At 40.8% G+C, this 25,297-nt stretch overlaps 2 protein-coding genes across 10 annotated transcripts in view; both read left to right on the forward strand.

Annotated features, from left to right (window-relative positions):
• LOC118399231 (zinc finger MYM-type protein 4-like) overlaps nucleotides 1–25,297 on the forward strand; it is a 78,161-nt gene that overhangs the window by 18,280 nt on the left and 34,584 nt on the right. For 2 of the 3 annotated variants that reach the window (XM_035795146.2, XM_035795147.2), the window contains exons 24-28: nucleotides 151–302; nucleotides 377–491; nucleotides 723–980; nucleotides 5,085–5,217; nucleotides 5,404–6,974. In XM_035795146.2, coding sequence (XP_035651039.2) covers nucleotides 151–302; nucleotides 377–491; nucleotides 723–980; nucleotides 5,085–5,217; nucleotides 5,404–5,638 — 893 coding nt within the window. In that variant the 3' untranslated portion in view covers nucleotides 5,639–6,974. Of the gene's footprint in view, nucleotides 1–150; nucleotides 303–376; nucleotides 492–722; nucleotides 981–5,084; nucleotides 5,218–5,403; nucleotides 6,975–25,297 lie in introns of those variants that run through there. The other variant, XM_052471942.1, reaches the window with a different exon arrangement.
• The window catches only part of LOC127909837 (uncharacterized), an 18,360-nt gene continuing 11,556 nt past the window's right edge, over nucleotides 18,494–25,297 (forward strand). The window contains exons 1-5 of one of the 7 annotated variants that reach the window (XM_052471947.1): nucleotides 18,495–18,748; nucleotides 23,879–24,001; nucleotides 24,346–24,441; nucleotides 24,556–24,630; nucleotides 25,072–25,134. In XM_052471947.1, the coding sequence (XP_052327907.1) occupies nucleotides 18,679–18,748; nucleotides 23,879–24,001; nucleotides 24,346–24,441; nucleotides 24,556–24,630; nucleotides 25,072–25,134 (427 nt within the window). In that variant the 5' untranslated portion in view covers nucleotides 18,495–18,678. Of the gene's footprint in view, nucleotides 18,749–23,878; nucleotides 24,002–24,345; nucleotides 24,442–24,555; nucleotides 24,631–25,071; nucleotides 25,135–25,297 lie in introns of all 7 variants that reach the window. The other 6 variants (XM_052471949.1, XM_052471945.1, XM_052471943.1 and 3 more) reach the window with 6 other exon arrangements.

Genomic DNA, 25,297 nt, shown 5'->3' on the forward strand with positions numbered 1-25,297 from the left:
GTTAATTTCCTGAAAACCCTGATATCACACATTTTGTTGCTTTACTTCTTAATTTACTGCCTCTTTCTAGGATTAAACCTGACTCCTTAATTGCTTACGGGAATCATATAACTCTGTACAGTGAATAACGTTCTGTTCCCCCTGTTACAGCGCGGCCAATGGAGATAAAGGAGGATGTTTTGAAGTGCACAACAGCAGAGCTGAGCTACGGTCTCTGTCGGTTTATTTGTGAAGTTAAACGACCCAACGGCGAGTCCTACAGCCAGGACAGTCTTTTCTATCTCTGCCTCGGCGTCCAGCAGGTAGGACACACACACACACATTCAAACACTCACTTCTGATAATATCATTCTGTTGATTGCCTCTCCTTCTGCAGTACTTATTTCAGAATGGGCGCATGGAGAACATATTCACTGATCTCTTCTATGGCAAGTTCACCCTGGAGATCACCAAGCTGCTGAAAGACTTCAAACCTACCATAACCGCCAGTGGTAAGAAAACACAAACACACCGTGTATAACTCAAAGGTTGTAGTAAGGCCTTTTGCTTACTCCACTGTTGTGAATGACCTCCCACTTGTCGCCTGTCATCCTTCACCTTAACTCACGTTCTCCCCCTCTCTTGTGTTCCTTTCATGTATTTGAGTGTGTTGGGTTTGTGATCTGTGTTTATTAGTATGCTTATTGAAAGGGCTTTAATGTTGGAACCTCTCTCTCTCCCAGGCTACCTGCACTCGCGGGTGGAGGAGGAGTACCTGTGGGACTGTAAACAGCTGGGGGCCTACTCTCCCATCGTGCTGCTCAACACGCTGCTCTTCTTCTGCACCAAGTTCTTCCAGTTCAAGACGGTGGCTCAGCACCGACAGCTGTCCTTCGCCCACGTCATGCGCTGCACTAAGTCCATCCACGACAACACCAAGTCCAACTTCCTGCGCTTCTACCCGCCCATCCCCAAGAAGGACCTCGCAACTGAGACAGCAGGTGCTTTGCCTATTCTTCTTCGCTCTAATGGAGCAAGTTCAGTTGCAACAGAAACTGTATTTGAATTCAATATGTTTTTTATTTTAAACACACAAATTGAATCATTGAATTCATAAATGTACCTTTTATTTCATGATTTGAAAATGAATTAGATGAATAGTGCATAAAATGTCTATGTAATTACATTTTCAAATATACTACTTATATATTCAGTTTCAATATGGTAGGCATTGCATTCATTGTCTGTATCAAGTTCATAAACTATAATCTCAAGTTTTCGGAAGTTTAATTTTTAATTTCTCAGATGCATTCAGATTCAGTTCTCTAGATTGATTCAAAATCACAGACAAAATCCTGCTACTGTTCCTGCAAGGAATGGTAGAAGAGAATAGATAGATTCAAACGATCTGTGATAACAGGTCTCTGGGTCTCTGGCAGTTTCTGAAGCCAATGTTACATTTGTCTTCTATGAATTTCGCTCTTGCGTTTTAATTGTTTGGGCTAAGCTAAGATTCTCTGGAATTCCCCTCTGATGCTCACAGAACGTGCAGGACGCGTTAGGACTGTTACAAAAACAGCAATTTGGTTTTGCCTACTAATCTAATTGGCATAATAATAATTTTAAAAAATAAGCGAGAGATCTCATTTTTTGCATAGGATGCGTCTCACATCCATCCATCTGTCGCACTTCTGCATCTGTGGTGACAGAGCTTGAGAGGTTCTTGTCAGACCATGAGACATCCCGAAAATCGGTCTTCTCACAAAAACTTCTGTAGCGTCCGAACGTACAACTACCCCTTTATGGGAAGATGAGACTCTCACGAACACGATGGTGTTATCCGTTTTGCTGTACGAAAGTTTGGACACCTACTCATTGCAGGGTTTTTCTTTATTTTTACTGTTTTCTACATTGTAGAATAATAGTGACGACATCAAAACTATTAACCTCTTGATTCTATTCATCCCGGATCCGGGATCGTGAATACAGCCTCAAGCTCATTACCATAACGCAACGTTAACTATTCATGAAAATCCGTAAATAAATATGCTAGTTCTCAAGCTTAGCCTTTTGTTAACAACACTGTCATCTCAGATTTTCAAAATATGCTTTTCAACCATAGCAAAACAAGCATTTGTGTAAGATTATTGATAGCTAGCGTAGCATTTAGCGTAGCATTCAGCATGCAACGTTTTCACAAAAACAAGAAAAGCATTCAAATAAAATCATTTACCTTTGAAGAACTTCAGATGTTTTCAATGAGGAGACTCTGTTAGATAGCAAATGTTCAGTTTTTCCAAAAAGATTATTTGTTTAGGACAAATCGCTCCGTTTTGTTCATCACGTTTAGCTACGAAAAAAACCTGTATCCTGGAGTGTAATTATCCCCGCAAGCTCATTAGCATAACACAACATTAACTATTCATGAAAATTGCAAATTAAATTAAATTAATATATTAGCTCTCAAGCTTAGCCTTTTGTTAACAACACTGTCATCTCAGATTTTCAAAATATGCTTTTAAACCATAGCAAAACAAGCATTTGTTAGATTATTGATAGCTAGCGTAGCATTTAGCATAGCATTCAGCGGGCAACATTTTCACAAAAACAAGAAAAGCATTCAAATAAAATCATTTACCTTTGAAGAACTTCGGATGTTTTCAATGAGACTCAGTTAGATAGCAAATGTTCCGTTTTTCCTGAAAGATTCTTTGTGTAGGAGAAATCGCTTCGTTTTGTTCGTCACGTTTGTCTACCAAAAAAAAAGAAAATTCAGTCATCAAAACGCCTAACTTTTTTCCAAATTAACTCCATAATATTGACTGAAACATGGTAAACGTTGTTTAGAATCAATCCTCAAGTTGTTTTTCACATATCTCTTCGATGATATATCGTTCGTGGAAGTCTGCTCTCTCCTCTGAATCACATGGAAGAATGCTTGCAGCTGGAGATTATGCACCAATTTCGACAAAGGACACCGAGCGGACACCTGGTAAATGTAGTCTCTTATGGCCAATCTTCCAATGATATGCCTACAAACACGTCACAATGCTGCAGACACCATGGGGAAACGGCAGAAGGTGTAGGCTCGTTCAGGGCGCATTCACAGCCATATAAGGAGACAATGGAAAACAGCGCCTCAAATTTTGCTCATTTCCTGTTTGAAGTTTAATCTTGGTTTCGCCTGTAGCATCAGTTCTGTGGCACTCACAGATAATATCTTTGCAGTTTTGGAAACGTCAGTGTTTTCTTTCCAAAGCTGTCAATTGTATGCATAGTCGAGCATCTTTTCGTGACAAAATATCTTGTTTAAAACGGGAACGTTTTTTCATCCGAAAATGAAATACTGCCCCTAGTGTTCCAATAGGTTAAATAACACACATGGGAATCATGTAGTAACCAAAATGAGTTTTTTAAAGCCAATCTCAAAATATTTTATATTTGAGATTTTTCAAAGTAGACAACCTTTTGTACACTCTTGGCATTCTCTACCAGCTTCACCTGGAATGCTTTTCCAACAGTCTAGAAGGAGTTCCCACATATGCTGAGCACTTGTTGGTTGCTTTTCCTTCACTCTGCGGTCCAACTCATCCCAAACCATTTCAATTGGGTTGAGGTTGGGTGATTGTGGAGGCCAGGTCATCTGATGCAGCACTCGATCACTCTCCTTCTTGGTCAAATGGCCCTTACACAGCCTGGAGGTGTGTTGGGTCATTGTCCTGTTGAAAAACAAATATAGTCCCACTAAGCGCAAACCAGATGGGTTGGCGTATTGCTGCAGAATGCTGTGGTAGCCATGCTGGTTAAGTGTGCCTTGAATTCTAAATAAATCACCAACAGCGTCACCAGCAAAGCACCATCACACCTCCTCTTCCATGCTTCACGGTGGGAACCACACATGCGTAGATCATCCGTTCACCTACTCTGTGTCTCACAAAGACACGACGGTTGGAACCAATAATCTCATATTTGGACTCATATTTGGACTCATCTGACCGGTCTAATGTCCATTGCTCGTGTTTCTTGGCCCAAGCAAGTTTCTTCTTCTTATTGGTGTCCTTTAGTAGTGGTTTCTTTGCAGCAATTCGACCATGAAGGCCTGATTCACGCAGTTTCTGAACAGTTGATGTTATAATATATAATATATGCCATTTAGCAGACGCTTTTATCCAAAGCGACTTACAGTCATGTGTGCATACATTCTACTGTTGATGTTTCTGTTACTTCAACTCTGAAGCATTTATTTGGGCAAAAGTTTTGGAGGCTGGTAACTAATGAACTTATCCTCTGTAGCAGAGGCAACTCTGAGTCTTCCTTTAGTGTGGCAGTCCTCATGAGAGCCAGTTTCATCATAGCGCTTGATGGTTTTTGCGATTGCACTTGAAGAAACGTTAAGTACTTGAAATGTTCCGCATTGACTGACCATGTCTTAAAGTAATGATAGACTGCCGTTTCTCTTTGCTTATTTGAGCTGTTCTTGTCATAATATGGACTTGGTATTTTATCAAATAGGGCTATCTTCTTTATACCACCCCTACCGTGTCAAAACACAACTAATTGGTTCAAACGCATTAAGTTCCACAAATGAACTTTTAACAAGGCACACCTGTTAATTGAAATGCAATCTGGTTGAGATAATGCCAAGAGTGTGCAAAGCTGTCATCAAGGCAAAGGGTGGCTACTTTAAATCAAAATCCGCAGCATATTATGCGCATTTGCAAGCATAGCAGCAAAGGCTGGACAAATACTATTTATCTCTTTTAGTTTTAATATGTTAAAATGCTATATACAACATCCTATGTACATGAGTGGACATTATAAAGAGACGTGTATTTTTTCTAATAAAGCCATGGCCAGTTTGTCACAGTTTGTTGTTGTTGGTCAAAACAAATAGGTTGTCTGTTCCGCAAATTGGTTGTTGTTGTTTTTCCAATACGGCCTGATTGAGTTTGACACCTTTGGGCTATCTATGTAGCTAGCTATTTATTTAGCAAGCTAGAAACATTGAGCCTTAAGTGTGAGCTGCTGTTTTTGCTAATGGAGAAAGTACAATATAGATCACATTTGATTCCTATGTAATCATGGACCTGTGTGTGTGTGTGTAGCTGATGCAGACGGTGTGGCAGCGAAGAGGAAGAGGGAGGACGAGGAGAAAGAGGAGGTGCTGGAGATGATGGAGAACAGTGAGAATCCCCTCCGCTGTCCTGTCCGATTGTACGAGTTCTACCTCTCCAAGTGGTGAGTGACACACAAATACTGCATGCCTTTATTCTCCCTATGCTGCAGGACAATCTAACCAAGTACTGTAACCTAATATCTTGTTCTTGAAAGTGCTTTTCAAAAGTGCTTTCTGAAATCTTTCCTCATTAAAAACTAGCCCCCTCTAACACAGAGCTCTCCTCCTCACCCTCTTCTCTCCTCCAGCTCGGACTCGGTAAAGCAGCGCACCAACGTTTTCTTCCTGCTCCCGGAGCGCTCGTGCGTCCCCAACAGCCCCATGTGGTTCTCCTCCCAGGGCCTGGACGACCACACCTTGGACACCATGCTGACACGCATCCTCACCGTCAGGGAGATCCATTTGGGAGACCCCCAAAGAAACGAGCCCCAATCCAAGGACCCTGAGTGGACCCCTGACCAAGACAGTGACGAGACTGATTGATTATGAGGAATGGTGCCCACACACACACAGTTAGAAGCTCTTGTTTGCATACATACACGCACGCGCACACACACACACACACACACACACACACACACACACACACACTACGTGTTGATCCGTAAGGACTCCAGCCATGTGTGAAGAGTTGTGTGTTCGCACATGGTGTCCAAGGTATGGACTGAGAATGTGTCGTGTACACAAAATGTATAGGGAATGTGTGTAAACGCAATTATGAACTGACGCTCAACCACACAACTGGGACTGAAGAGAGACACTGTTCATGCTGTCTGGTCTTTCAAAATCAAGTGGAGCAAACAGAAGGAATCACTTTAAGAAGAATCACATTACTGCATTTGTGAGTGTGGTTGGAGTCAATACCATTTACATTCCAGTCAATTAAGAAAGTGAACCAAACTCCCATTCAAAGTGTTACCAATTGAAAATCATTAAAGAGAATTACCATTTTAGTGTACTTCCTGAATGTAAATGGATTTGACCCCAACCCTGGTGAGCATAATTGTGGTCATAGAAAGAAACGAGTTTGGTTAACAAGATCTTTTCAAGTTCTTTCACTTCACAATACGATGCAATGCTCTCCAGCCCTAATCAATATGTACTCCGATTGGGAAGACGCTTTTAAGAAGTTGCCTATCATATGGAGCATAAGTCAATCTGACCAAGTCCTTTCGAATGCAGAGTTCTTATTTCTGGGATCACTACAAATATGAGGACGCTTTGAAAATGTTTTTTTTTTTTTATTACAGATGTCATTCAGCCATGTCAACAATGTTGTTTTAGTGATTTTGTATGTTAAAGGATATGACTATTTCTGGTGTTTGTTGTTTATGGGAATGAGAACATTGACCAAACGCCGAGGGATATAACATGCTGTCAATAGTGTTGTCCAAGTCCATTGCCTACTAAAATTGTTGGGAGGCAGACCCATGCCGTTTAATTGTCTATTGCGTTATATTTGGAGTCATTTGAACTTTCCAAAATGCTTTGACACATTAGTGCTCCCACATGCATACACAAGAAGGCATGTATAATGTTGTTTTGGGGGGGGGGACATTGGATATTCTACATAGGGAAACAGAAAGACAAAACACTTGTGATTTGGTGTGATATCAGGAATAAGAAGAGAACCCTGAATCCTCAAAGTGAAATTAGAAATGAGTATGCTGTAGTTTGAGGCCATGTTGACAGTTTACCTGCAAAGACGAGCAATTTTTACATTAAGTGCCCCCCATAATGGTTCTCAGCGTGTCTTCGACTTTGTTCTGAGAAACTTTTGTATCCAAATATTATTTTTAAATAAATGCCGAAAAACTAATGTTTAGTTTTTGAAGACTTATTTATCCAGTTAATTCCAGATTGTTTTAAAATAATACATTTCTTGTGGTCATATGTTTTAGGCGTGAAGATCTCTGATCAATTCTGTTTGCCAGTTGAAGGTGGCTAGATTCACATCCTAGCAGGGTATAAAACAGTAAGTGTAAAACTTCACATACACTAAGAAAACCCCTTAACTCCTCATTTATCAATGTTAGGAAGAAAATAAGTGCTTGATACTTTGGTACTTGAAATGTACTTTGGCTTTATGAGCACATTTCAAGACACGTGAGTTTTATAAAGATACTGTGTCATGCGCCTGACAGTCACATTTTGTCTGTCTGGTAAAACCCAGCTGACATCAAACCCACTCTTGGGTATTTCCAACTTACGAGGTACTTTTCTCCCATTCTAGCACAGTCTTCTCCATTGGGATATTCTCTTTGGACTCCTCTCCACATATCAGGCTCATGATTACCCCACTGGAAGCTAGAGTAGAAGGCTGGGTAACGCATAATCAGGAATGACAATTCATCCGATCCATGTCCTCCAACGAACTACATTGTTTGGATAAACCTTTTGATTTCCATTTTTATACTTTAATTGAAGCATTGTGTGATTGAATGATCATGCTTCATAGTTTACATCTAAAGTGAATGAATCACTACAATATTCTGTCCTTTTATTTGGAGCTTGGGATGTGTTGTCCACCTATAACCACGCTCCCTCTTGTTCATCTGTTAACCCAATCCAGCACCAACTTGCTCATCTAAAAATGTCTTTAAAGAAACATAAATAATTTCTGAATACTACTACAGTTAAGTAGAAAACATGCAATGGTTCCTTGAATGATTGTAGAAAATGTACAGTATCAGGATTTTCGCATAGCTCACATGTTACCTTGTACACTGTGGGCAGTCACAAACTCCTCTATCATAAATATAGATATGAGGCTTGAGAATATGGTGCTGAAATACAGATTCAAACCACCGGGATTCTTGAGCAGAGCTCTCATACAATGTTACGCCCCTTTGAGGCTGGAGTGAAATGGGCTATATTGGACTACTGTCCTGTATTACATGGTCTGTCAATAGTCATACTTGTCCTGTTTGCGATGAACAGGCCCCTTCCCCCACATAGAGACACAGTTATCACGACTATGAGTGCAGGCCACTGTCAATAAAGAAGAAATGATACTTTCCCAGCCAACTGCACATTTCCGATGATGTTCACTCCCTGTGTGATTGGGAAATGAAATACCCCTAAATGTTAGTTTCAGTTTCCTGAATCAATATATTGTGTAAAGGCCCATATCAAAAAGGAATATAACATGGAAATATGAAACATTTGTGCTTACTAGAATCTCACTCACCCGTGTTTGTGCAGCAAATGGGTAGAATTCTCAATTCTTCATTTGATTTCAAACGGGTGGAGAATGAAGCAATAAAGTACCTTCCCCTTTTCTCTTTTGAAGGGATCATATTTATCATTTGTACAGTGTGAAATCATAATTTCCTCAAAACACTGAAGCGGTTAAGGCCATAACATGGTAGCACCGTTTTCTAATACACTTTAGGGATGCCACTGAGTTCAATTGAAATGCTCTATTGATGACAGACAATATTTGTTTACCATAGCAGAGCATACTCGTATAGAACGCTGATTGCTCACCTGCTGTTAGATTTTACATTAAGTTTTTTAGTTTTTTTAGAGCTCTGTTCTCGGCTTGCATATCTTGTGGCTCACCATTATTGATAGTTAAAGCTAGTTGCAAAAATACATACAGTCCATCAGAAATATACAGGAGCTTGGCCCATTTTCTCTACATCCAGATGCATTGTCAAAAGCACTTGTTTTTGGAAATAAATGACAATATTTTGTCCCATGAAGCTTCTGTGATAAAATAGTGCTCACTCGTCAATTCTCTACATCTCACTAGCCAGCTCCTCCAGAAGGGTCAACGCTCACAGACAATTCTCAGAACAATGACGGCACGCATCAGAAGAACACTGAGAGTTGCCGGAACCACTTTCACAGAGTCCCATCCAAATGCTCTGACCTTTGACCCCACTTGATGTTGGGAATCAGGGTCACCAGCTGAGGAGACAGATAATTCATATGATGAATTAGACTACCACCAACCTATAGGGGATTTATTATTTGGTTTGACATACAGTGCATTCGGAAAGAATTCAGACCCCTTCCCCTTTTCCACATTTTGTTAAGTAATTGAGCTCAGGTGCATCCTGTTTCCATTGATCATTCTTAAGATGTTTCTACAACTTCATTGGAGTCCACTTATGGTCAATTCAATTGATTGGACATGATTTTGAAAGGCACACACCTAGAACCTTCCAGAAGCAGTGGTGTGTATTCATGGATGCCAAGGGAAGCCAGGCTTCACATAAAATAATTAATATTTTTCTCTGTTTTATCATTTTCCTTCAATTCGCAAGAGGCTGAATGTATCTCACAGGATAAAGCATTCGACCGTGAAACAGTGCCCCTCTGTCTCTCTATGTGCAGGCCATCTATCCGATGCTGTCTGGTCCAAACGAGTATGACATTGTTGAGGCTCGTATAATTGAAGGCAAGGGAAGGCAGCGAGCATCTGACCTCCCTTGATTAAAATAAGTATTTTTTTTAAATGGCCAATCAGTGTTGAGCTAAAATTAGCGCGCTCAACTGTGAATGGTCCTGGCGCACCAAAAAACAAGTGTCAACCGAAGCCAGCTTGGATTTGGCTTCACTCCTATCAAATTCCATTGAGAGCAGACATCATTGACAAAAAATTGTTGCATCTGGTTGTGTTGTTATCCTCCGATGGCTAACTAGCTAAAATTGTCCCTTTCCTAAATAAGCCATGGATGGGAACAGGGATTTGGACTTGTGGTTTTACTTAATTCACCGTACTGGCCAATGATTATAACAGCGAATCTGATCCAACCATTAATTCATAAATTGTTGTGGCCCTGGCTTTAGAGGATGGAAGTTCAATAGCTAGATGTAGAAGGTTAATGTTAACTAGCTAAGGTTACTGATAAAATAATGTAAATGTGAAAGATAATGATAAACTAATTCCACTCTGAAACCTTATAACTGTATGAAATTGATTAGAATCATAAAATTATAATCTCTATAGTTTGTCTGAATTAGGTTAAACAACGTATTGTGGAAAAACACAGAATGTCTGAGCAAGGCGTAGTTTAGGATTTGAAGTTGTGTGTGCCTAGTAAAATACCGAACAACTAAAACTGTGTTTGGACCGCTCTGGCTAGGCCTCTGAGAGACTTGGGAGAGGACAGGGAGTACTTCTCAATGTTTCCCTAATCTCGGGGGAATGGAACTGTCGGCTGGGTAGTGATACACAGTGGTGAGAACTATGGAGAAGGATACAACTCACCTACTGTTTGTGTGTGTGTATGTGCGCAGCTATAAAATGTATGTTTTTGTATTCTTGACTTTAGAACGTTCTCTGAATAAACTGTACTAGCCTTTTGCATAATTATTATTATTATACCCATGGTCTTACAAACCTTGGGGATTAGTCAAAGCTATTGATTGTTCGTAATTATTATTATTGGGATCGAAAATTATTGTGACCGTTGCCCATGAAAATAAATATTTGTTCCTAAGGCCCTGCGCTCAAAGTCAACATACAGACCACTAGGGGTCAATGTTTTTGGATAGGATATCCAGTAAGACTCCCTTTGTAGTCGTAGGATCTCGATGTTACCTCCTCTCCTTGTTAGCGCAACATGCTCAATGCCTGTGTATTTGATCGAGGAAATTGGATAGTTAGCTTCAACAAAGTGAGCTGCTACTGGATTGTCAATGTTCTTACACCTGATTGAGCTGTGGTGTTCAGCTATGCGTTGTTTTAATCGTCTTTTCGTTTGTCCTACGTAGGCTTTTCCACAGGAACAGGTGATGAGATAGATTGCTCCCTTGGTCTTGCATGAGATGATACCCCTAACAGCGATTAAAAAAATAATAATAATAATAATAAAAAATCTGGACCTGTATGTGTGTGTCTGAAGAAAGATGTTTTAATTATGCTATTGCATGAGCCATATTTGTAGTTTCGATTTGGGTTAGGTGTCAAGAGTGTCTGAGTGGGCTTAGCTTGGTGAGATCTGACATGCCCCCTATCTACAATATTGTGACCATGCTGATAGACCACCAGTGGGGGTTCCTTGAAGAGGTGTGCGTTTAAAAAATAAATAAAAAATATCTTGAATTTTTTTTGCTGGTGCTTTTCCAGGATTGATTTCATTTTCTCTGAACCCTCGGTGTACTTAGTGCAAAACAACGTAACCGTCCTTCTTTGGTTGAGTTAAGTAATTCCTCTCTTGGTTTTTGAGATATTTTCATTGCAGCATCAAGAGTTTTGTCCTTGTAGCCTCTCATTTTGAATGTATCTAGCATTTCTGTCAATCTAGCTGGTAGACAGATTATTTTAACCATGCGTAACTGGCTATATGGTAGACCATTCTTGAGGGGAAGGGGATGCATACTATCCGCACATAGCAAGGTATTGCGATCTGTGGGCTTTGTGTGTAATCCATCATTCTCTTTGATGATCCATAGGTCCAGGTAGTTTATTTTTCTCATCAGTCTGCATGGTGAATTTGAGGTATTCAGAGCTCTTGTTTAGTAGTTTGGAATTCACTTAGTTCCTGCTGACTTCCTTCCCAGAGCACAAAGACATCATCCATGTACAGTATCTCTTCCATATGAGTATTTTAGAAAGTAAGGGGTGTATCTCTGTTTCAGTAAGGAATGCTTCTTCAAATTGTCCCACATACAGGTTTGCATAGTTGGGGGGGAGCCATTGCTACACCCTGAATTTGAAGGATAAGGATAAAGTCTGACTCAAAGACAAAGTAGTTATTGGATAATACCAGTTGTAAGATGGATGGAGCAAGGATAGTCTCTCTGCTGAAGGAAGTGCTGCAGCACCTGCAAGCCTCCAGTGTGTGGGATGTTAGTGTACAAGCTCTCCACATCAAAAGTGGCCAGCAGGGTGTCCTCTGGTATCCTTCCTAAGCCCTCTATCAATAAGATCATGTGACTAGTGTCTTTAACATAAAATGGGTGATTCTCAACCATTGGTTTAATGTGGCAATCCTCAAATTTGGAAATGTTGGATGTCAGTCGATTGCTGCTACTTTAATGCAGGGCCAACAGACAGGTTCCTTACTTTTCCCCCCTTCTTCTTGCCTCTTCCATTTTTGTGGTAATGCTGCAATTAGTTGGTTGTGATTTTGGGTAGAGCAGACATTTCCATATGTCTGTGTTAGCTGCATGTGTGACACAACTCCACCAGTCCTATTTATGATATAATTTACAAAAATTATACATTTTTTAGAAATGTTATCGAAAAATCTGTTTTTCTTTAATCAATTAGTATATCTGAGTTTAACCACTATTTGTTGTATTATTTGTTCTGTCTTTTCAGGTGGATTACTGAAAAATGAAACCAATTTAGTAGATTATTTTGTTTTCAAACAACCATAAGTGAGCAGTTGTAATCTGAATAAAGGGAAAAGGTCATTCTTGAACATGGGGTGGTACATTCCTACCAATTTACTAGAGAACCATTTCAGATTTAAGTATAACTTTTGTTTGACTGATGCCTTTAGTGAGAGGTCTCATGCTTTGATATTTAAAAATGTCTGCCCTCCAAATTCCTATTCATTATATAAATAGGCCCTTTTAATTTTCTGACTTCCCATTCCAAATAAAATAGTTTTTTGTTCATATAATTGAAAAAGCAGGTCACTAGGTGTAGGCTAAACCATAAGCAAATAGATCAACTGTGACATGAATAAAGAGTTAATTAGGGTGATCCCCCCACAAATAGACAGGTATTTTCCTTTCCATGGTAGCAATATCTTACCTATTTTTGTTAAATTTCTATAAAAATGTATTGGAGTGAGAATTTCTTTCTTTCGGGACTTGTATACCGAGTATGTCCATATCCCCGTCAGACCATTTTATTGGTAAACTACACAGTAATGTAAATGTTGTATTTTTTTAGTGAGCCAATATGTAATATAGTACACTTATCATAATTTGGTTTTAATCCAGAGAGGTTAGCAAAAGTATCTAGAACCTCTGAGGCTGTGGAGGGATTCTAATTGCTTAAAAGAAAACAATCATCAGCGTACTATGACACCTTTGGTTTAAAGCCACGGATTTCTAATCCCTTAATATTATTGTTGGATCTAATTTTAACAGTTAACATTTCGTTGGCAATCATTAAAAGATATGCCGATAGTGGACAACCTTGTTTAACTCCTTGACAGTTTAAAACTTTCTGAGATGTAGCCATTATTTACTATATTATACCTAAGGTTACATAACTTTAACCCATTTTATAAGAGATTCTCCAAGATTGAAATATTCCAGGCATTTATATATATAATATATCAAAAGCCTTTTCAAAATCAGCTATGAAAATCAGGCCTGGTCTCCCCGATATTTCTTAGTATTCTATTGTTTCCAGTACTTGTCTTATATCTCCAATGTATCGTCCATGTAAAAAAAATGTGTCTGACAATACCTTTTTTAATTCTATAAGCCAAGCATTTAGCTAGAATTTTTGCAACACAACACTGAAGTGTAAGAGGCCTCCCATTTTTTTATGGACTGGATCTTAATATATATCACTTGATGCTGTTTCAGTAATAATGAAATCAGACCGTCTTGTTGCGTGTCTGATAACCACTCCTATAAAAATGGTAGATTAAAACATGCTAATAATGGTTGTCTGAGTATATCAAAGAAAGTTTGTTATACCTCCACTGGTATGCCATCCAACCCTGGAGTTTTCCCAACCTTAAAGGCTTTAATTGGATCAAGAAGTTCCTCTGTAATGTGGCCTTCACATGAGTCTTTCTGTACAGATGTTAATTTTACATTTTTATTAGGAAAAACATCCATACAATTAGCTTCAGTTAGTGGAGATGGAGGAGACTGGGAAAAAAACATATTCTTAAAATACTTCCTCTTTCAAAATATAATTTGGAGAATCATGCATACCTTCATCATTTGTAACAAGTTTCTATGCATTTTGTTTGGTAGCATTTCTATGTTGAAGATTGAAAAATAATTTGTTGCATTTTTCCACATTCCATCCAGTTTGCTTTATTTTTTATAATATATTAGACTGGCTCGTTCTTGAATGAGTTCCTCCATTTCTTTTTGTTTTTCCAACTTATTCTGAGCCTCTATGGTACCGTTTGTATTGCTATCTATCTGTACTGTTAGTCCTTCAATTTCCTTTGTTAATATGGATTATTTTGATCTAAATTGCTTTTGTTTTATAGATGAATTGCATGGCTTCCAAAGGCACATTTAAGTGTCCCATACAATAAGAGGATCTGCTTTGTTTTGTCGGAAAAAGTCAGTTATACATTTTTCTGTCCTAGTTATAAACAAGTTATCGTCCAGTAGGCTTTGATTACGTTTCCAATATGCCAATTATATGATGATCCGACCGCATTCTGTCCCCTATCAACACTTTTAAAAACGTGTGGTGCCGGATAGAATGATATAAGAAAGTAATCAAGAGGACTAGCTTGATTAAGCCTCCGCCATGTATATCTCACTAGGTCAGGGTATTAAAAGTAGGGTATATCCACTAATTCCAATATATCCCTGACATTCATCATTTCCTTAAGTGCCTGAGGGTGATAGTTTGTAGTGTGATTTCCTTTACGGTCCATAGAGGCATTTAAAACCGTATTAAAATCCCCCAACATAATATTAGTCTAGTGTTGCTTGTAGAGTTGATAAATTCTTCTATATATTTACAAAGAAGCTTGGACCATCATTATTTGGACTGTATAGGTTAATAAGCCATATCTGTTTATTGTCCAATAACATGTTTATTTCTATTCCCCCCTCCCTCCCCGGTCCTTTTTCCACAACTTCATCTAAAATTGTTGAATGAGTTTCCTGTAAACAATAGATATTATATTCCTTCTCTTTTAGCCAGGTGTCACACCCTGATCTGTTTCACCTGTCTTTGTGATGGTCTCCACCCACCTCCAGGTGTCACACCCTGATCTGTTTCACCTGTCTTTGTGATGGTCTCCACCCACCTCCAGGTGTCACACCCTGATCTGTTTCACCTGTCTTTGTGATGGTCTCCACCCACCTCCAGGTGTCACACCCTGATCTGTTTCACCTGTCTTTGTGATGGTCTCCACCCACCTCCAGGTGTCACACCCTGATCTGTTTCACCTGTCTTTGTGATGGTCTCCACCCACCTCCAGGTGTCACACCCTGATCTGTTTCACCTGTCTTTGTGATGGTCTCCACCCACCTCCAGGTCTCACCGGTTTTCCTCATTAGTCCCCTGTGTTCCCTGTCTGTCTGTTGCCAGTTTGTCTTGTCAAGTCAAAGAGTGGGTTTTTTCTGTGCGCCTGCTTTTTCTTATCTTTCATTTGCTAGTCCTCCTGGTTTTTACCCTTGCATGCCTTGGCTCTGAACTTGCCTGCCTGACCATACTTCCTGTCCTGACCTCAAGCCTGCCTGCCACTCTGTACCTCCTGGACTCTGACCTTGTTTATCATCTTTTGCCTGTCCATGACCATTCTCTTGCCTGCCCCTTGGATTATAAATATCAGAGACTCAAACCATCTGCCTCCCGTGCCTGCATCTGGGTCTCGCCCTGTGCCCTTATACCAGGTAAATACTGATATTCCTTTGTCATCTGCTAAGCCATTACAATTATAACTGGCTATACTAATTACAACACTAACCATAATGTCAGACACAAGTTTAAATTCTATTTATCAAAATATATGTTTGTGAACGTACTGTTAAAAAGTAAAATGATGATTGAGTGTCTACATAGCTGTACCATGATATTTGCGTTGCTACTAAGTAAACCTCCAATTGGTCCCCACTATTCCACCCGCTAAAAGCCCTCCTCATCCTGAGTTGGGTTGCCATCCCGATGCCCATGGAGACCCCCCCAACCGTAAAATGCATTTCCATCGCCCTCACCTCGCATTATATGGAGCCATATATTTGACATCTTATTTATCTTTTCCATAATTAACTATTAATATTTGTAGTAATGTAGGCCATTTATGCAAAGTGTTTTTACCTCTCACCATTACCAAAATTACATTATGGCAAGCAATTATTATATTAGCAAACAATTATTGTGAATCATCCTCACTTCTTTAACTCCCTCGCAACAGTTGTGGGATACACACACTCATACACACTCAACCCCTTTACCCCAAACAACCATAGACTCACATTCTCAACAGTTACACCATCCCAGAGCCCAACTCAAGAAAGGTCTTGATTTACGAATGCATATACAGTTGCAGCTGTATGAGAAGGCCTGTGAAACTGTGCAAAAAACTATGGGGAGATTTTATTAACCGTGGTCAGATGTACCCCCTTCCCCTGAAACACCCACAACATGGTCCCCTGTATTGACGATATTCCCAAGCATCTCTGTGCAGTCAGACATTTGATTGTGGGCCACCATGGCCACAATAATATGCACCCTCTCCCCCCTGGGGTTACTGCAGCTTGTGTTGCCAGCACTCCCATTGCCTGGGTGGGGGCACCCCACCGGAATCGCCCCCCCCCACCGGCTAGGTAGAAGGTCGTCAAGGTTCTCATTAGCAGCTTTGAGAATGTATTTTTATATTATGCTCACCCTTAAGGGGGCGTTGGCTTTGCAGGACCAACCCTTGCAGGCAGGCAGGCAGGCTCAGAACCTTGAGGGGGCGTTGGCTTTGCAGGACCAACCCTTGCAGGCAGGCAGGCAGGCTCAGAACCTTGAGGGGGCGTTGGCTTTGCAGGACCAACCCTTGCAGGCAGGCAGGCAGGCTCAGAACCTTGAGGGGGCGTTGCTGCTCTATAGTTCTCTAACCGCGTTTCACTGCATACAGGCAGGCAGGCTCAGAACCTTGAGGGGGCGTTGCTGCTCTATAGTTCTCTAACCGCGTTTCACTGCATACAGGCAGGCAGGCTCAGAACCTTGAGGGGGCGTTGCTGCTCTATAGTTCTCTAACCGCGTTTCACTGCATACAGGCAGGCAGGCTCAGAACCTTGAGGGGGCGTTGCTGCTCTATAGTTCTCTAACCGCGTTTCACTGCATACAGGCAGGCAGGCTCAGAACCTTGAGGGGGCGTTGCTGCTCTATAGTTCTCTAACCGCGTTTCACTGCATACAGGCAGGCAGGCTCAGAACCTTGAGGGGGCGTTGCTGCTCTATAGTTCTCTAACCGCGTTTCACTGCATACAGGCAGGCAGGCTCAGAACCTTGAGGGGGCGTTGCTGCTCTATAGTTCTCTAACCGCGTTTCACTGCATACAGGCAGGCAGGCTCAGAACCTTGAGGGGGCGTTGCTGCTCTATAGTTCTCTAACCGCGTTTCACTGCATACAGGCCGTGTACAGCAGGCCCATATAACAGATGGGGACTTCTTAGTATCTGGGTCGTTCAGGTGGGGGTGTAGGGTCGTTCAGGTGGGGGTGTAGGGTTGTGGACTGTTCCATCAATATAGGATCATAAATGAGATGTCTAATTTATTTTTTAAACATTTAGTCCTCACGATAGGACAATAAATTAATTAGATGTATAATTTATTTTAAAATAATGTTCCATCATGAAATGAGTTATTTTTGAAGATGGAAAAGCTTTTTTTTGTTTTTGTATTACAATCCATAACCGGGCTAGAATTCGGTGTTTCCTTCTTTGCCGCCTCTGAGAACGTTGTAATTTCTAAAATAGCCATGGAGTAGTCTGTCTCTGCACATCTGGTTATCAATATACAGTTTATCGACGACGAGAGCTTCGCGTTTCCCTTTAAATCTATTTTCCTTAAATTGGTAACAGAACTTTACGCCGTTCTTCAATTTCCTTCAGGAACTGGTCATTCGTGCCAGCAAGTCTTTACCCAGGCTTTTAACCATTATTTTATCTTTAAAGAAAGTCTGACACAACTTGCTTAGGCAGGGAAATTAGAGGAATGTCCACGCTTTAGTGCATTAACTATTTTCCTAAATGTTGACGGATCACCAGCAGACTCCGAAATAGAAATTAGAAAGGAGCTTGAGTTAGCTTTCTTCATTGAGGAAGTACATCTACAGCATTTCACAATAGCCTGAAACACTTGGCCCAGGCCTGATTTCTCATCATAATGAGATCTGAAAGTTCTATAGGGAACAAATAATTTGTTCTATTTTGAATTCTAAGGCGTTTAAAAGGAGTGTGATTGTCTACCAGAGATATAACAATAGATGAGAAGTTCTAGAGCCAATTCAGTGTCAGACAAGAAAGCTCTATCAGCTGTGTGTGTGTGTGTGTGTGTGTGTGTGTGTGTGTGTGTGTGTGTGTGTGTACCACCTGCTGTTATGGTAGGTTTACAACAATAACACCTTTCAGCAGCTTGGTGAGTTCCAGTGTGGAATACAAGGTCGCTACATGTTGGGTTAAGGTCTTTACAACATCAATATGCCTACCACTTATTAATTAGCACTTGTAGTAATAACTGAATTTAGTTGGTTAGTTAAATTAATGCCGCAAAGAGAGAAAAGAGAAGTCCTGTCATTGAGCAACTGTTTTTTTCTCTCAACACATAGTCCCTCCCTCAGTCCCCATCATATAAAATAAGTGTATATTTGGGGTGATGTGATAGGTGTCTGGTATGAGTGTTTAGATCAGTATGTCTGAAGGAATAGTCTACGCTGATGTGAAGTTCAAAAAGCACCAACAGACTGAAGGAAAAGATGGTGGTAAGTTCTAAATTAAAATCTGTCTCTAAAATCTATTTTTATAATCATGCTGTATGCTCAGGATGTGCAGAATGTTCAACAAAAAGCTTCCTCTATCTGCCAATATATATATCTATAATCTTTAAGGGGCAATCTAGGATCTGTTTTTGAAATGAATGCTATATAGCTGTTGATTCTTGAAGAATATTACTTATAAATGCCTCATCAGCTTAGTTCAACTGTATTACCCATCAGAACAAATGTAAGCTTGTTGTTTGTATACAATGTAATTGTAAACTAACACGGTATGGCTTTAAATCATGGTTAAAACTATCGTTTGTATCTCATGGTCATGGATGGTCCGTCCCCATAGCTCTGTCTATGAACTTGAGATTGGGTACATTCCTCCAGCCCAATCCCCCAGCAGTTTACCAAAACAATACCCAGAAGGCCCCTTTAAAATTATATTTATACTACACTGACTTTATTTGACAACACATATTCATACCCTATTTCAAAACATGTTCGCTAGGACAAAAATGACTTGCATCACAGAGATTTTAGAGACTACAATTCAAAGGGTTTTCAGGAAACATATTTGTTAGTTGATTTGCATTCACTCTTCATGCCTTATCAGTGATCTGTGCTGATTATTTTACATTAGTTTGGTCAAATTTTCACAGGGATCTGGTGCATTTTCACAACTCTTAGTACAATACTGTCAACTGGTCACACTGGTCACACAACCTGTCATTGTGCATTCATTTGGATTGTAAACATCTCTCACCACACAACCATTGATTCAACATATGTTTATTGTGAAATGTAATGAGAACATTGGTTTAATCACCATAACACAATATATTTTCTATTTAGTCATTTTAACTACCAGTTCATCCAATAGCAATGCAAGATGCGTGTTTCAAATCATCCTTAAAGTGCTGAAAGTAAAATGCTACAGTACTGGAGATTACACGGTTTTTATATTAGGCAATACACTTAAATGACCCAACAAAATTGACAGAAATTCTATGGCACGCTCATAGGGATGGCGATCGTACAGCTTCCACCTCCATGCTGAAAAAGATTCCTCTATAGGGTTGAGGAAAGAGTATAGGGCCACGAATTGGGGATGGGCCCAAAAACCATGCCTGAACCACCTCTGCAGGGTGGAACCTGACATTGTCACACTCAGTGACATAGGTTACCCCTTGACATTGACTGGCCTGTTCAATTTCATTGAGAAACACAATGAGATGTGCAGCTGTAGGATCCAAGTAATGCCCTACATCCTGCCACACCATCCTCAGAAATAGCTTTGTACATTGAGATGTTTCCCCCACATTGTCCAGGCACTTGGATGGTTGCACATTGGACGATGAGTTTCCACCCACGGCTCTGAGTTTTGGCCAGATTGAAGCCCACTTCATCAACAAATATATATTTGTGATGGTTCACAGCAGCATCAAGCACCATCACCCTCTAAACTATATTTTGGTTATTTTTAGAATATAGTTCCAATATGATAGTGTGATGTATCATGTGCATCAAATAGTAACAGTAATACAGTATATAGTGCTGGACCTGAGCATACTTGGCATCAGGTAAATGTGTTTCATAGATACCTGGATGCCTCTTCAAAAGGTGGACCATTGTTGGTAGGCTGATGGATGTCACATTGGCAAAAGGTGTCATCGTTCTCCTCAATGGCCCGCTTTATTTCGGAAAGCCGTATGTCATTTCTGGCCCTCACCATTTCCACCACTGTCCACTCCTTCTGGTCAGCACACGGCCACCACCATGGGGTCTTCTGTCCATTCTGAGGGTAGAACAGAGTACATTTACATGCATTACAATACGTCATTTACTGTAGATGTAAAGCATAGTACATGTCCTCCAGACTTACCGCTTTTCTTGATGACATTTTCTCAGGATCAAATTGACAGTTGATCTTTTCAGATTGGGGTGAACTAATCTGTCAGCCTCTGCCATGGTACGGCCTCTGTTTATCACATGTTCAACAACGATGGCCCTGATTTCATAAGATACAACAGTTCCCTCCCTCCCTCTCTCTGATGTCTACCTCTTTGACGGGGCCCATGCCCAACTCTTTGACCTCTTTAATGGGGCCCAGGCCCACCTCTCTTAACAGGCCCCTTGTCCACGAGCTCTTTGATTTCCACCTTTACCTTGCGGTCTTTCCTGCTCCATGTTGAAATCAATTAGCAACAACTAGTAGTCATTATGTATGGTTATCATGCATCATACATGTCATTTAGATGTTTATACTTTACAAACACACTTTATTTTTGTACTTCTCACGATACTTATATATATATAGTGGACAAACCAGTTTAAAATTCATAGGTTTACCAAACGGTTAATGGGTTAAAACCATAAAACTCAGTTGGATTAAGTGATGGTCGAATGTATTCCATTTCAACTGCTCCTCCTCAACACTTCATGCCACTCTCGTAATCACTCCTTTCGACGGAGGCCTGCTCCAGAGAACAAAGCACGGCACAATTCTTGTCCCTAATCTCGTAATCCGGAGCGCCCTCTCCCTCTGGGGGGAGGAAACATAATAAATCATTGCGAGTCCATTCCGAGTTACTTTCACCAACACAACAGTCCCCAACCTCTCCTCCACCCAACCTGACACCACGTGTGGATCAACCAAACAACAAGGATCCGTTTCCTTCGGGCTCCCAAGTGGCGTAGAGGTGTAAGGCAATGCATCACAGTGCTAGAGGTGTCACTACAGACCCTGGTTCAATACCAGGCTGTATCATAACTGGCTGTAATCAGGAAACCCGTAGGATGGTGCACAATTGGCCCAGTGTCATCCTGGTTAGGCTTTTAGCTGGTGTAGGATGTCACTGTAAATAAGAATTCGTTCTTAATGGACTTGCCTAGTTAAATAAAAAATGTCTCACCCCAACTGGGCCAAAATCAGCCTTGGGACAATCTTCGCAGCAGGTACCTCACTCTCAAGTTCCGTCTCTGAACTACTGGAGCACGTATCCCTGTTTTTGCACTTGACGCCCATCTTCCTCACCACTACTTCCCTCTACACTCAACATATATGCAGCAGTCATCACTGCACCTGCCACATTTAATTCATCCTCAATCTCCTCCTGTCCCATTTCCTCCTCAAGCTCTTCCAAAACTTCTGCGCAACCCTCCATTCCATATTCACTAAAAATCTTCCATGTCTCTCCTTTTAATCTGTCCATCTTCTCCTTCACCAGATCTTTCAGAAGACCTGTATAATCTCCCACTCCATGTTTATTCATAATATGCTGCACTTTCTTCCTTATTTCCTTTTCTGCCATCTTCCCCACCGTGGCCTTCGCCCAACACCCTGGCCGCCTCTCCGCCCACTAAGGATTACTTGTCGACTCAGAATGATTTAGCCGGAGTGTATTTTTCCCTCGCTTCAGCTCAAAAAATGTTGTGGTTGGGTCATATTTCCTTGCATACTTTCTGACACTTGCATCGATGGATGCTTCAAAGTATGTACAAACAGAGAACGCATTTGAAGTGTCCTAAATGCTCCATTTTGCATACTTTGATTTGGAATCATTCTCTGACCCTCCCGTGTTCCAATTTGTGTGCTCTGAGTACGGTAGTATGCATTATGAGAAACACCCACAGCTGTACGTTTTCTTCATGTTTGATGATTTCATGTCTCACATGCAGACAGAGTTCAGTGTGTCAAATCGGAGGGCATGCTGTCCGGTCCTCTGGCAGTCTCTATGGGGGTGCCACAGGGTTCAATTCTCGGGCCGACTCTTTTCTCTGTATATATCAATGATGTTGCTCTTGCTGCGGGCGATTCCCTGATCCACCTCTACGCAGACGACACCATTCTATATACTTTCGGCCCGTCATTGGACACTGTGCTATCAAACCTCCAAACGAGCTTCAATGCCATACAGCACTCCTTCCGTGGCCTCCAACTGCTCTTAAACGCGAGTAAAACCAAATGCATGCTTTTCAACCGATCGCTGCCTGCACCCGCATGCCCGACTAGCATCACCACCCTGGATGGTTCCAACCTTGAATATGTGGACATCTATAAGTACCTAGGTGTCTGGCTAGACTGCAAACTCTCCTTCCAGACTCACATCAAACATCTCCAATCAAAAATCAAATCCAGAGTCGGCTTTCTATTCCGCAACAAAGCCTCCTTCACTCACGCTGCCAAGCTTACCCTAGTAAAACTGACTATCCTACCGATCCTCGACTTCGGCGATGTCATCTACAAAATGGCTTCCAACACTCTACTCAGCAAACTGGATGCAGTCTATCACAGTGCCATCCGTTTTGTCACTAAAGCACCTTATACCACCCATCACTGCGACTTGTATGCTCTAGTCGGCTGGCCCTCACTACATATTCGTCGCCAGACCCACTGGCTCCAGGTCATCTACAAGTCCATGCTAGGTAAAGCTCCGCCTTATCTCAGTTCACTGGTCACGATGGCAACACCCATCCGTAGCACGCGCTCCAGCAGGTGTATCTCACTGATCATCCCTAAAGCCAACACCTCATTTGGCCGCCTTTCGTTCCAGTACTCTGCTGCCTGTGACTGGAACGAATTGCAAAAATCGCTGAAGTTGGAGACTTTTATCTCCCTCACCAACTTCAAACATCAGCTATCCGAGCAGCTAACCGATCGCGGCAGCTGTACATAGTCTATAGGTAAATAGCTCACCCTTTTTCACCTACCTCATTCCCATACTGTTTTTATACTGTTTTTATTTATTTTCTTTTCTGCTCTTTTGCACACCAATATCTCTACCTGTACATGCCCATCTGATCATTTATCACTCCAGTGTTAATCTGCAAAATTGTATTATTCGCCTACCTCCTCATGCCTTTTGCACACATTGTATATAGACTGCCCATTTTTTTTCTACTGTGTTATTGACTTGCTAATTGTTTACTCCATGTGTAACTCTGTGTTGTCTGTTCACACTGCTATGCTTTATCTTGGCCAGGTCGCAGTTGCAAATGAGAACTTGTTCTCAACTAGCCTACCTGGTTAAATAAAGGTGAAATAAAAAAAATTAAAAAAAACATACAATAAAATGAAGTAGTGGGTCTCATAGGTCCGTTTAATTCATTCTCTCTCTGTCTCCTCAGCTGGTGACCCTGATTCTCAGGAGGGGTCAAAGGTCAGAGCAGGTGGATGTGACCCTGTCAAAGTGGTCCTGGTGACTCTCTGTGTTCTTCTGATGGGGACGGTCATTGGACTTCGGTTTCTGTGTGAGTGACCTAGACGGTGGAGGTGGCTAGTCTAAAGCAGACTATATATCGGAGACAGGTTGAGGCTTTTTGTCCAGAGCTATGAATATAGAAAATATCTAGGCACATTTTAAGCTCAAGAGCTGGAAAATCTCCACAGTACTGCTTCAAAATGGATAAATGTTTTCTGCCAGGTCATTGTCTAATTTCTGTGACAACATAACTGATACAATATAAGAATGTTGGTGACGAAAATGAATAGCTATTTGTAATACTTTTCACAATCAACTAATATTACATTATTATGCAGAAGAATGTTGGGGTCAGATTCCTACAATTTAAAATGTATGTCTTTTTGCAATCAGATATCAGCAACCTGCCAACCAAAAACGCAGAGCTCCAAATTCTGCAAGTGGCTTACAATCAAAATCTTACAGATTTGGAAAAAGCTTTTACCTCAGGTGAGTTTAGTTCACACAAAGAAAATGTTCACATCGGTTTTCTAATATAACTGTTGTTTATATGTAGCTGGATGTAGGGAACTTGAGTCAGAGTTGTTATCTTTTGGCAACTAGCTTTAATGATCAAAAACAGAGAGCTTCAAGAACTGCAAGTCAAGAACAAAGATCTTCAGGAGAAGGAACGTGCAGGTGAGTGACACATATGACCCTCCAATTAAAATGTGTTGTCTGCCACTAATACAGCCTTTCCATTGAAATTTTCATCCTTATAAAATATTAGAAAAAAGGTGCTGCTTTTGTTATTGTTGGTTAATTCCAAAAAGTATGGATTCCAATGTCACGCTGTGAAAATGATGCTGGTTGGCATTTATTGTCATGAATCTAGCCCTGGAGGCAGCTCTGCAGCGTGGTCATCAGCTGGCACAAGCCACAGTCATAAAATCTGATTTAACCCCTAATCTTAACCACACTGCTGGCCCAAACCGTAAATGAAGACCAAACAGCTCATTCTTGTTTTCATAATCGTTGTGAGGCCCATCTAGCGGGAGTCGCTCAGTTCTGCCTTCAGGGCAGGATTCATGGCAATAAACTTCAACCTGCGAAAAGCATAATTATCTTTATTCACAACAGTTCGGCAACACAATGAAGAATTGAGAAAGCAGAGAACTCCACCCTCTTGCCCTACAAACACAGGTGAGATTATACTACGAGGGAATGTGTTTACTCATAGATGTAGTAGATTGTATTACGACCCAAGATAAAAACCTGTTTCAGATAGCAATCCTGAGTTAAACTCAAAACTACTTCAAATCAAGTTGTCAACTTCAGGGGCAGTCTGTTTTAGTCCCTCCTTATT

This window comes from Oncorhynchus keta, chromosome 20 (genome assembly GCF_023373465.1).
Source record: "Oncorhynchus keta strain PuntledgeMale-10-30-2019 chromosome 20, Oket_V2, whole genome shotgun sequence".
In the NCBI taxonomy this organism is placed as follows: Eukaryota; Metazoa; Chordata; class Actinopteri; order Salmoniformes; family Salmonidae; genus Oncorhynchus; species Oncorhynchus keta.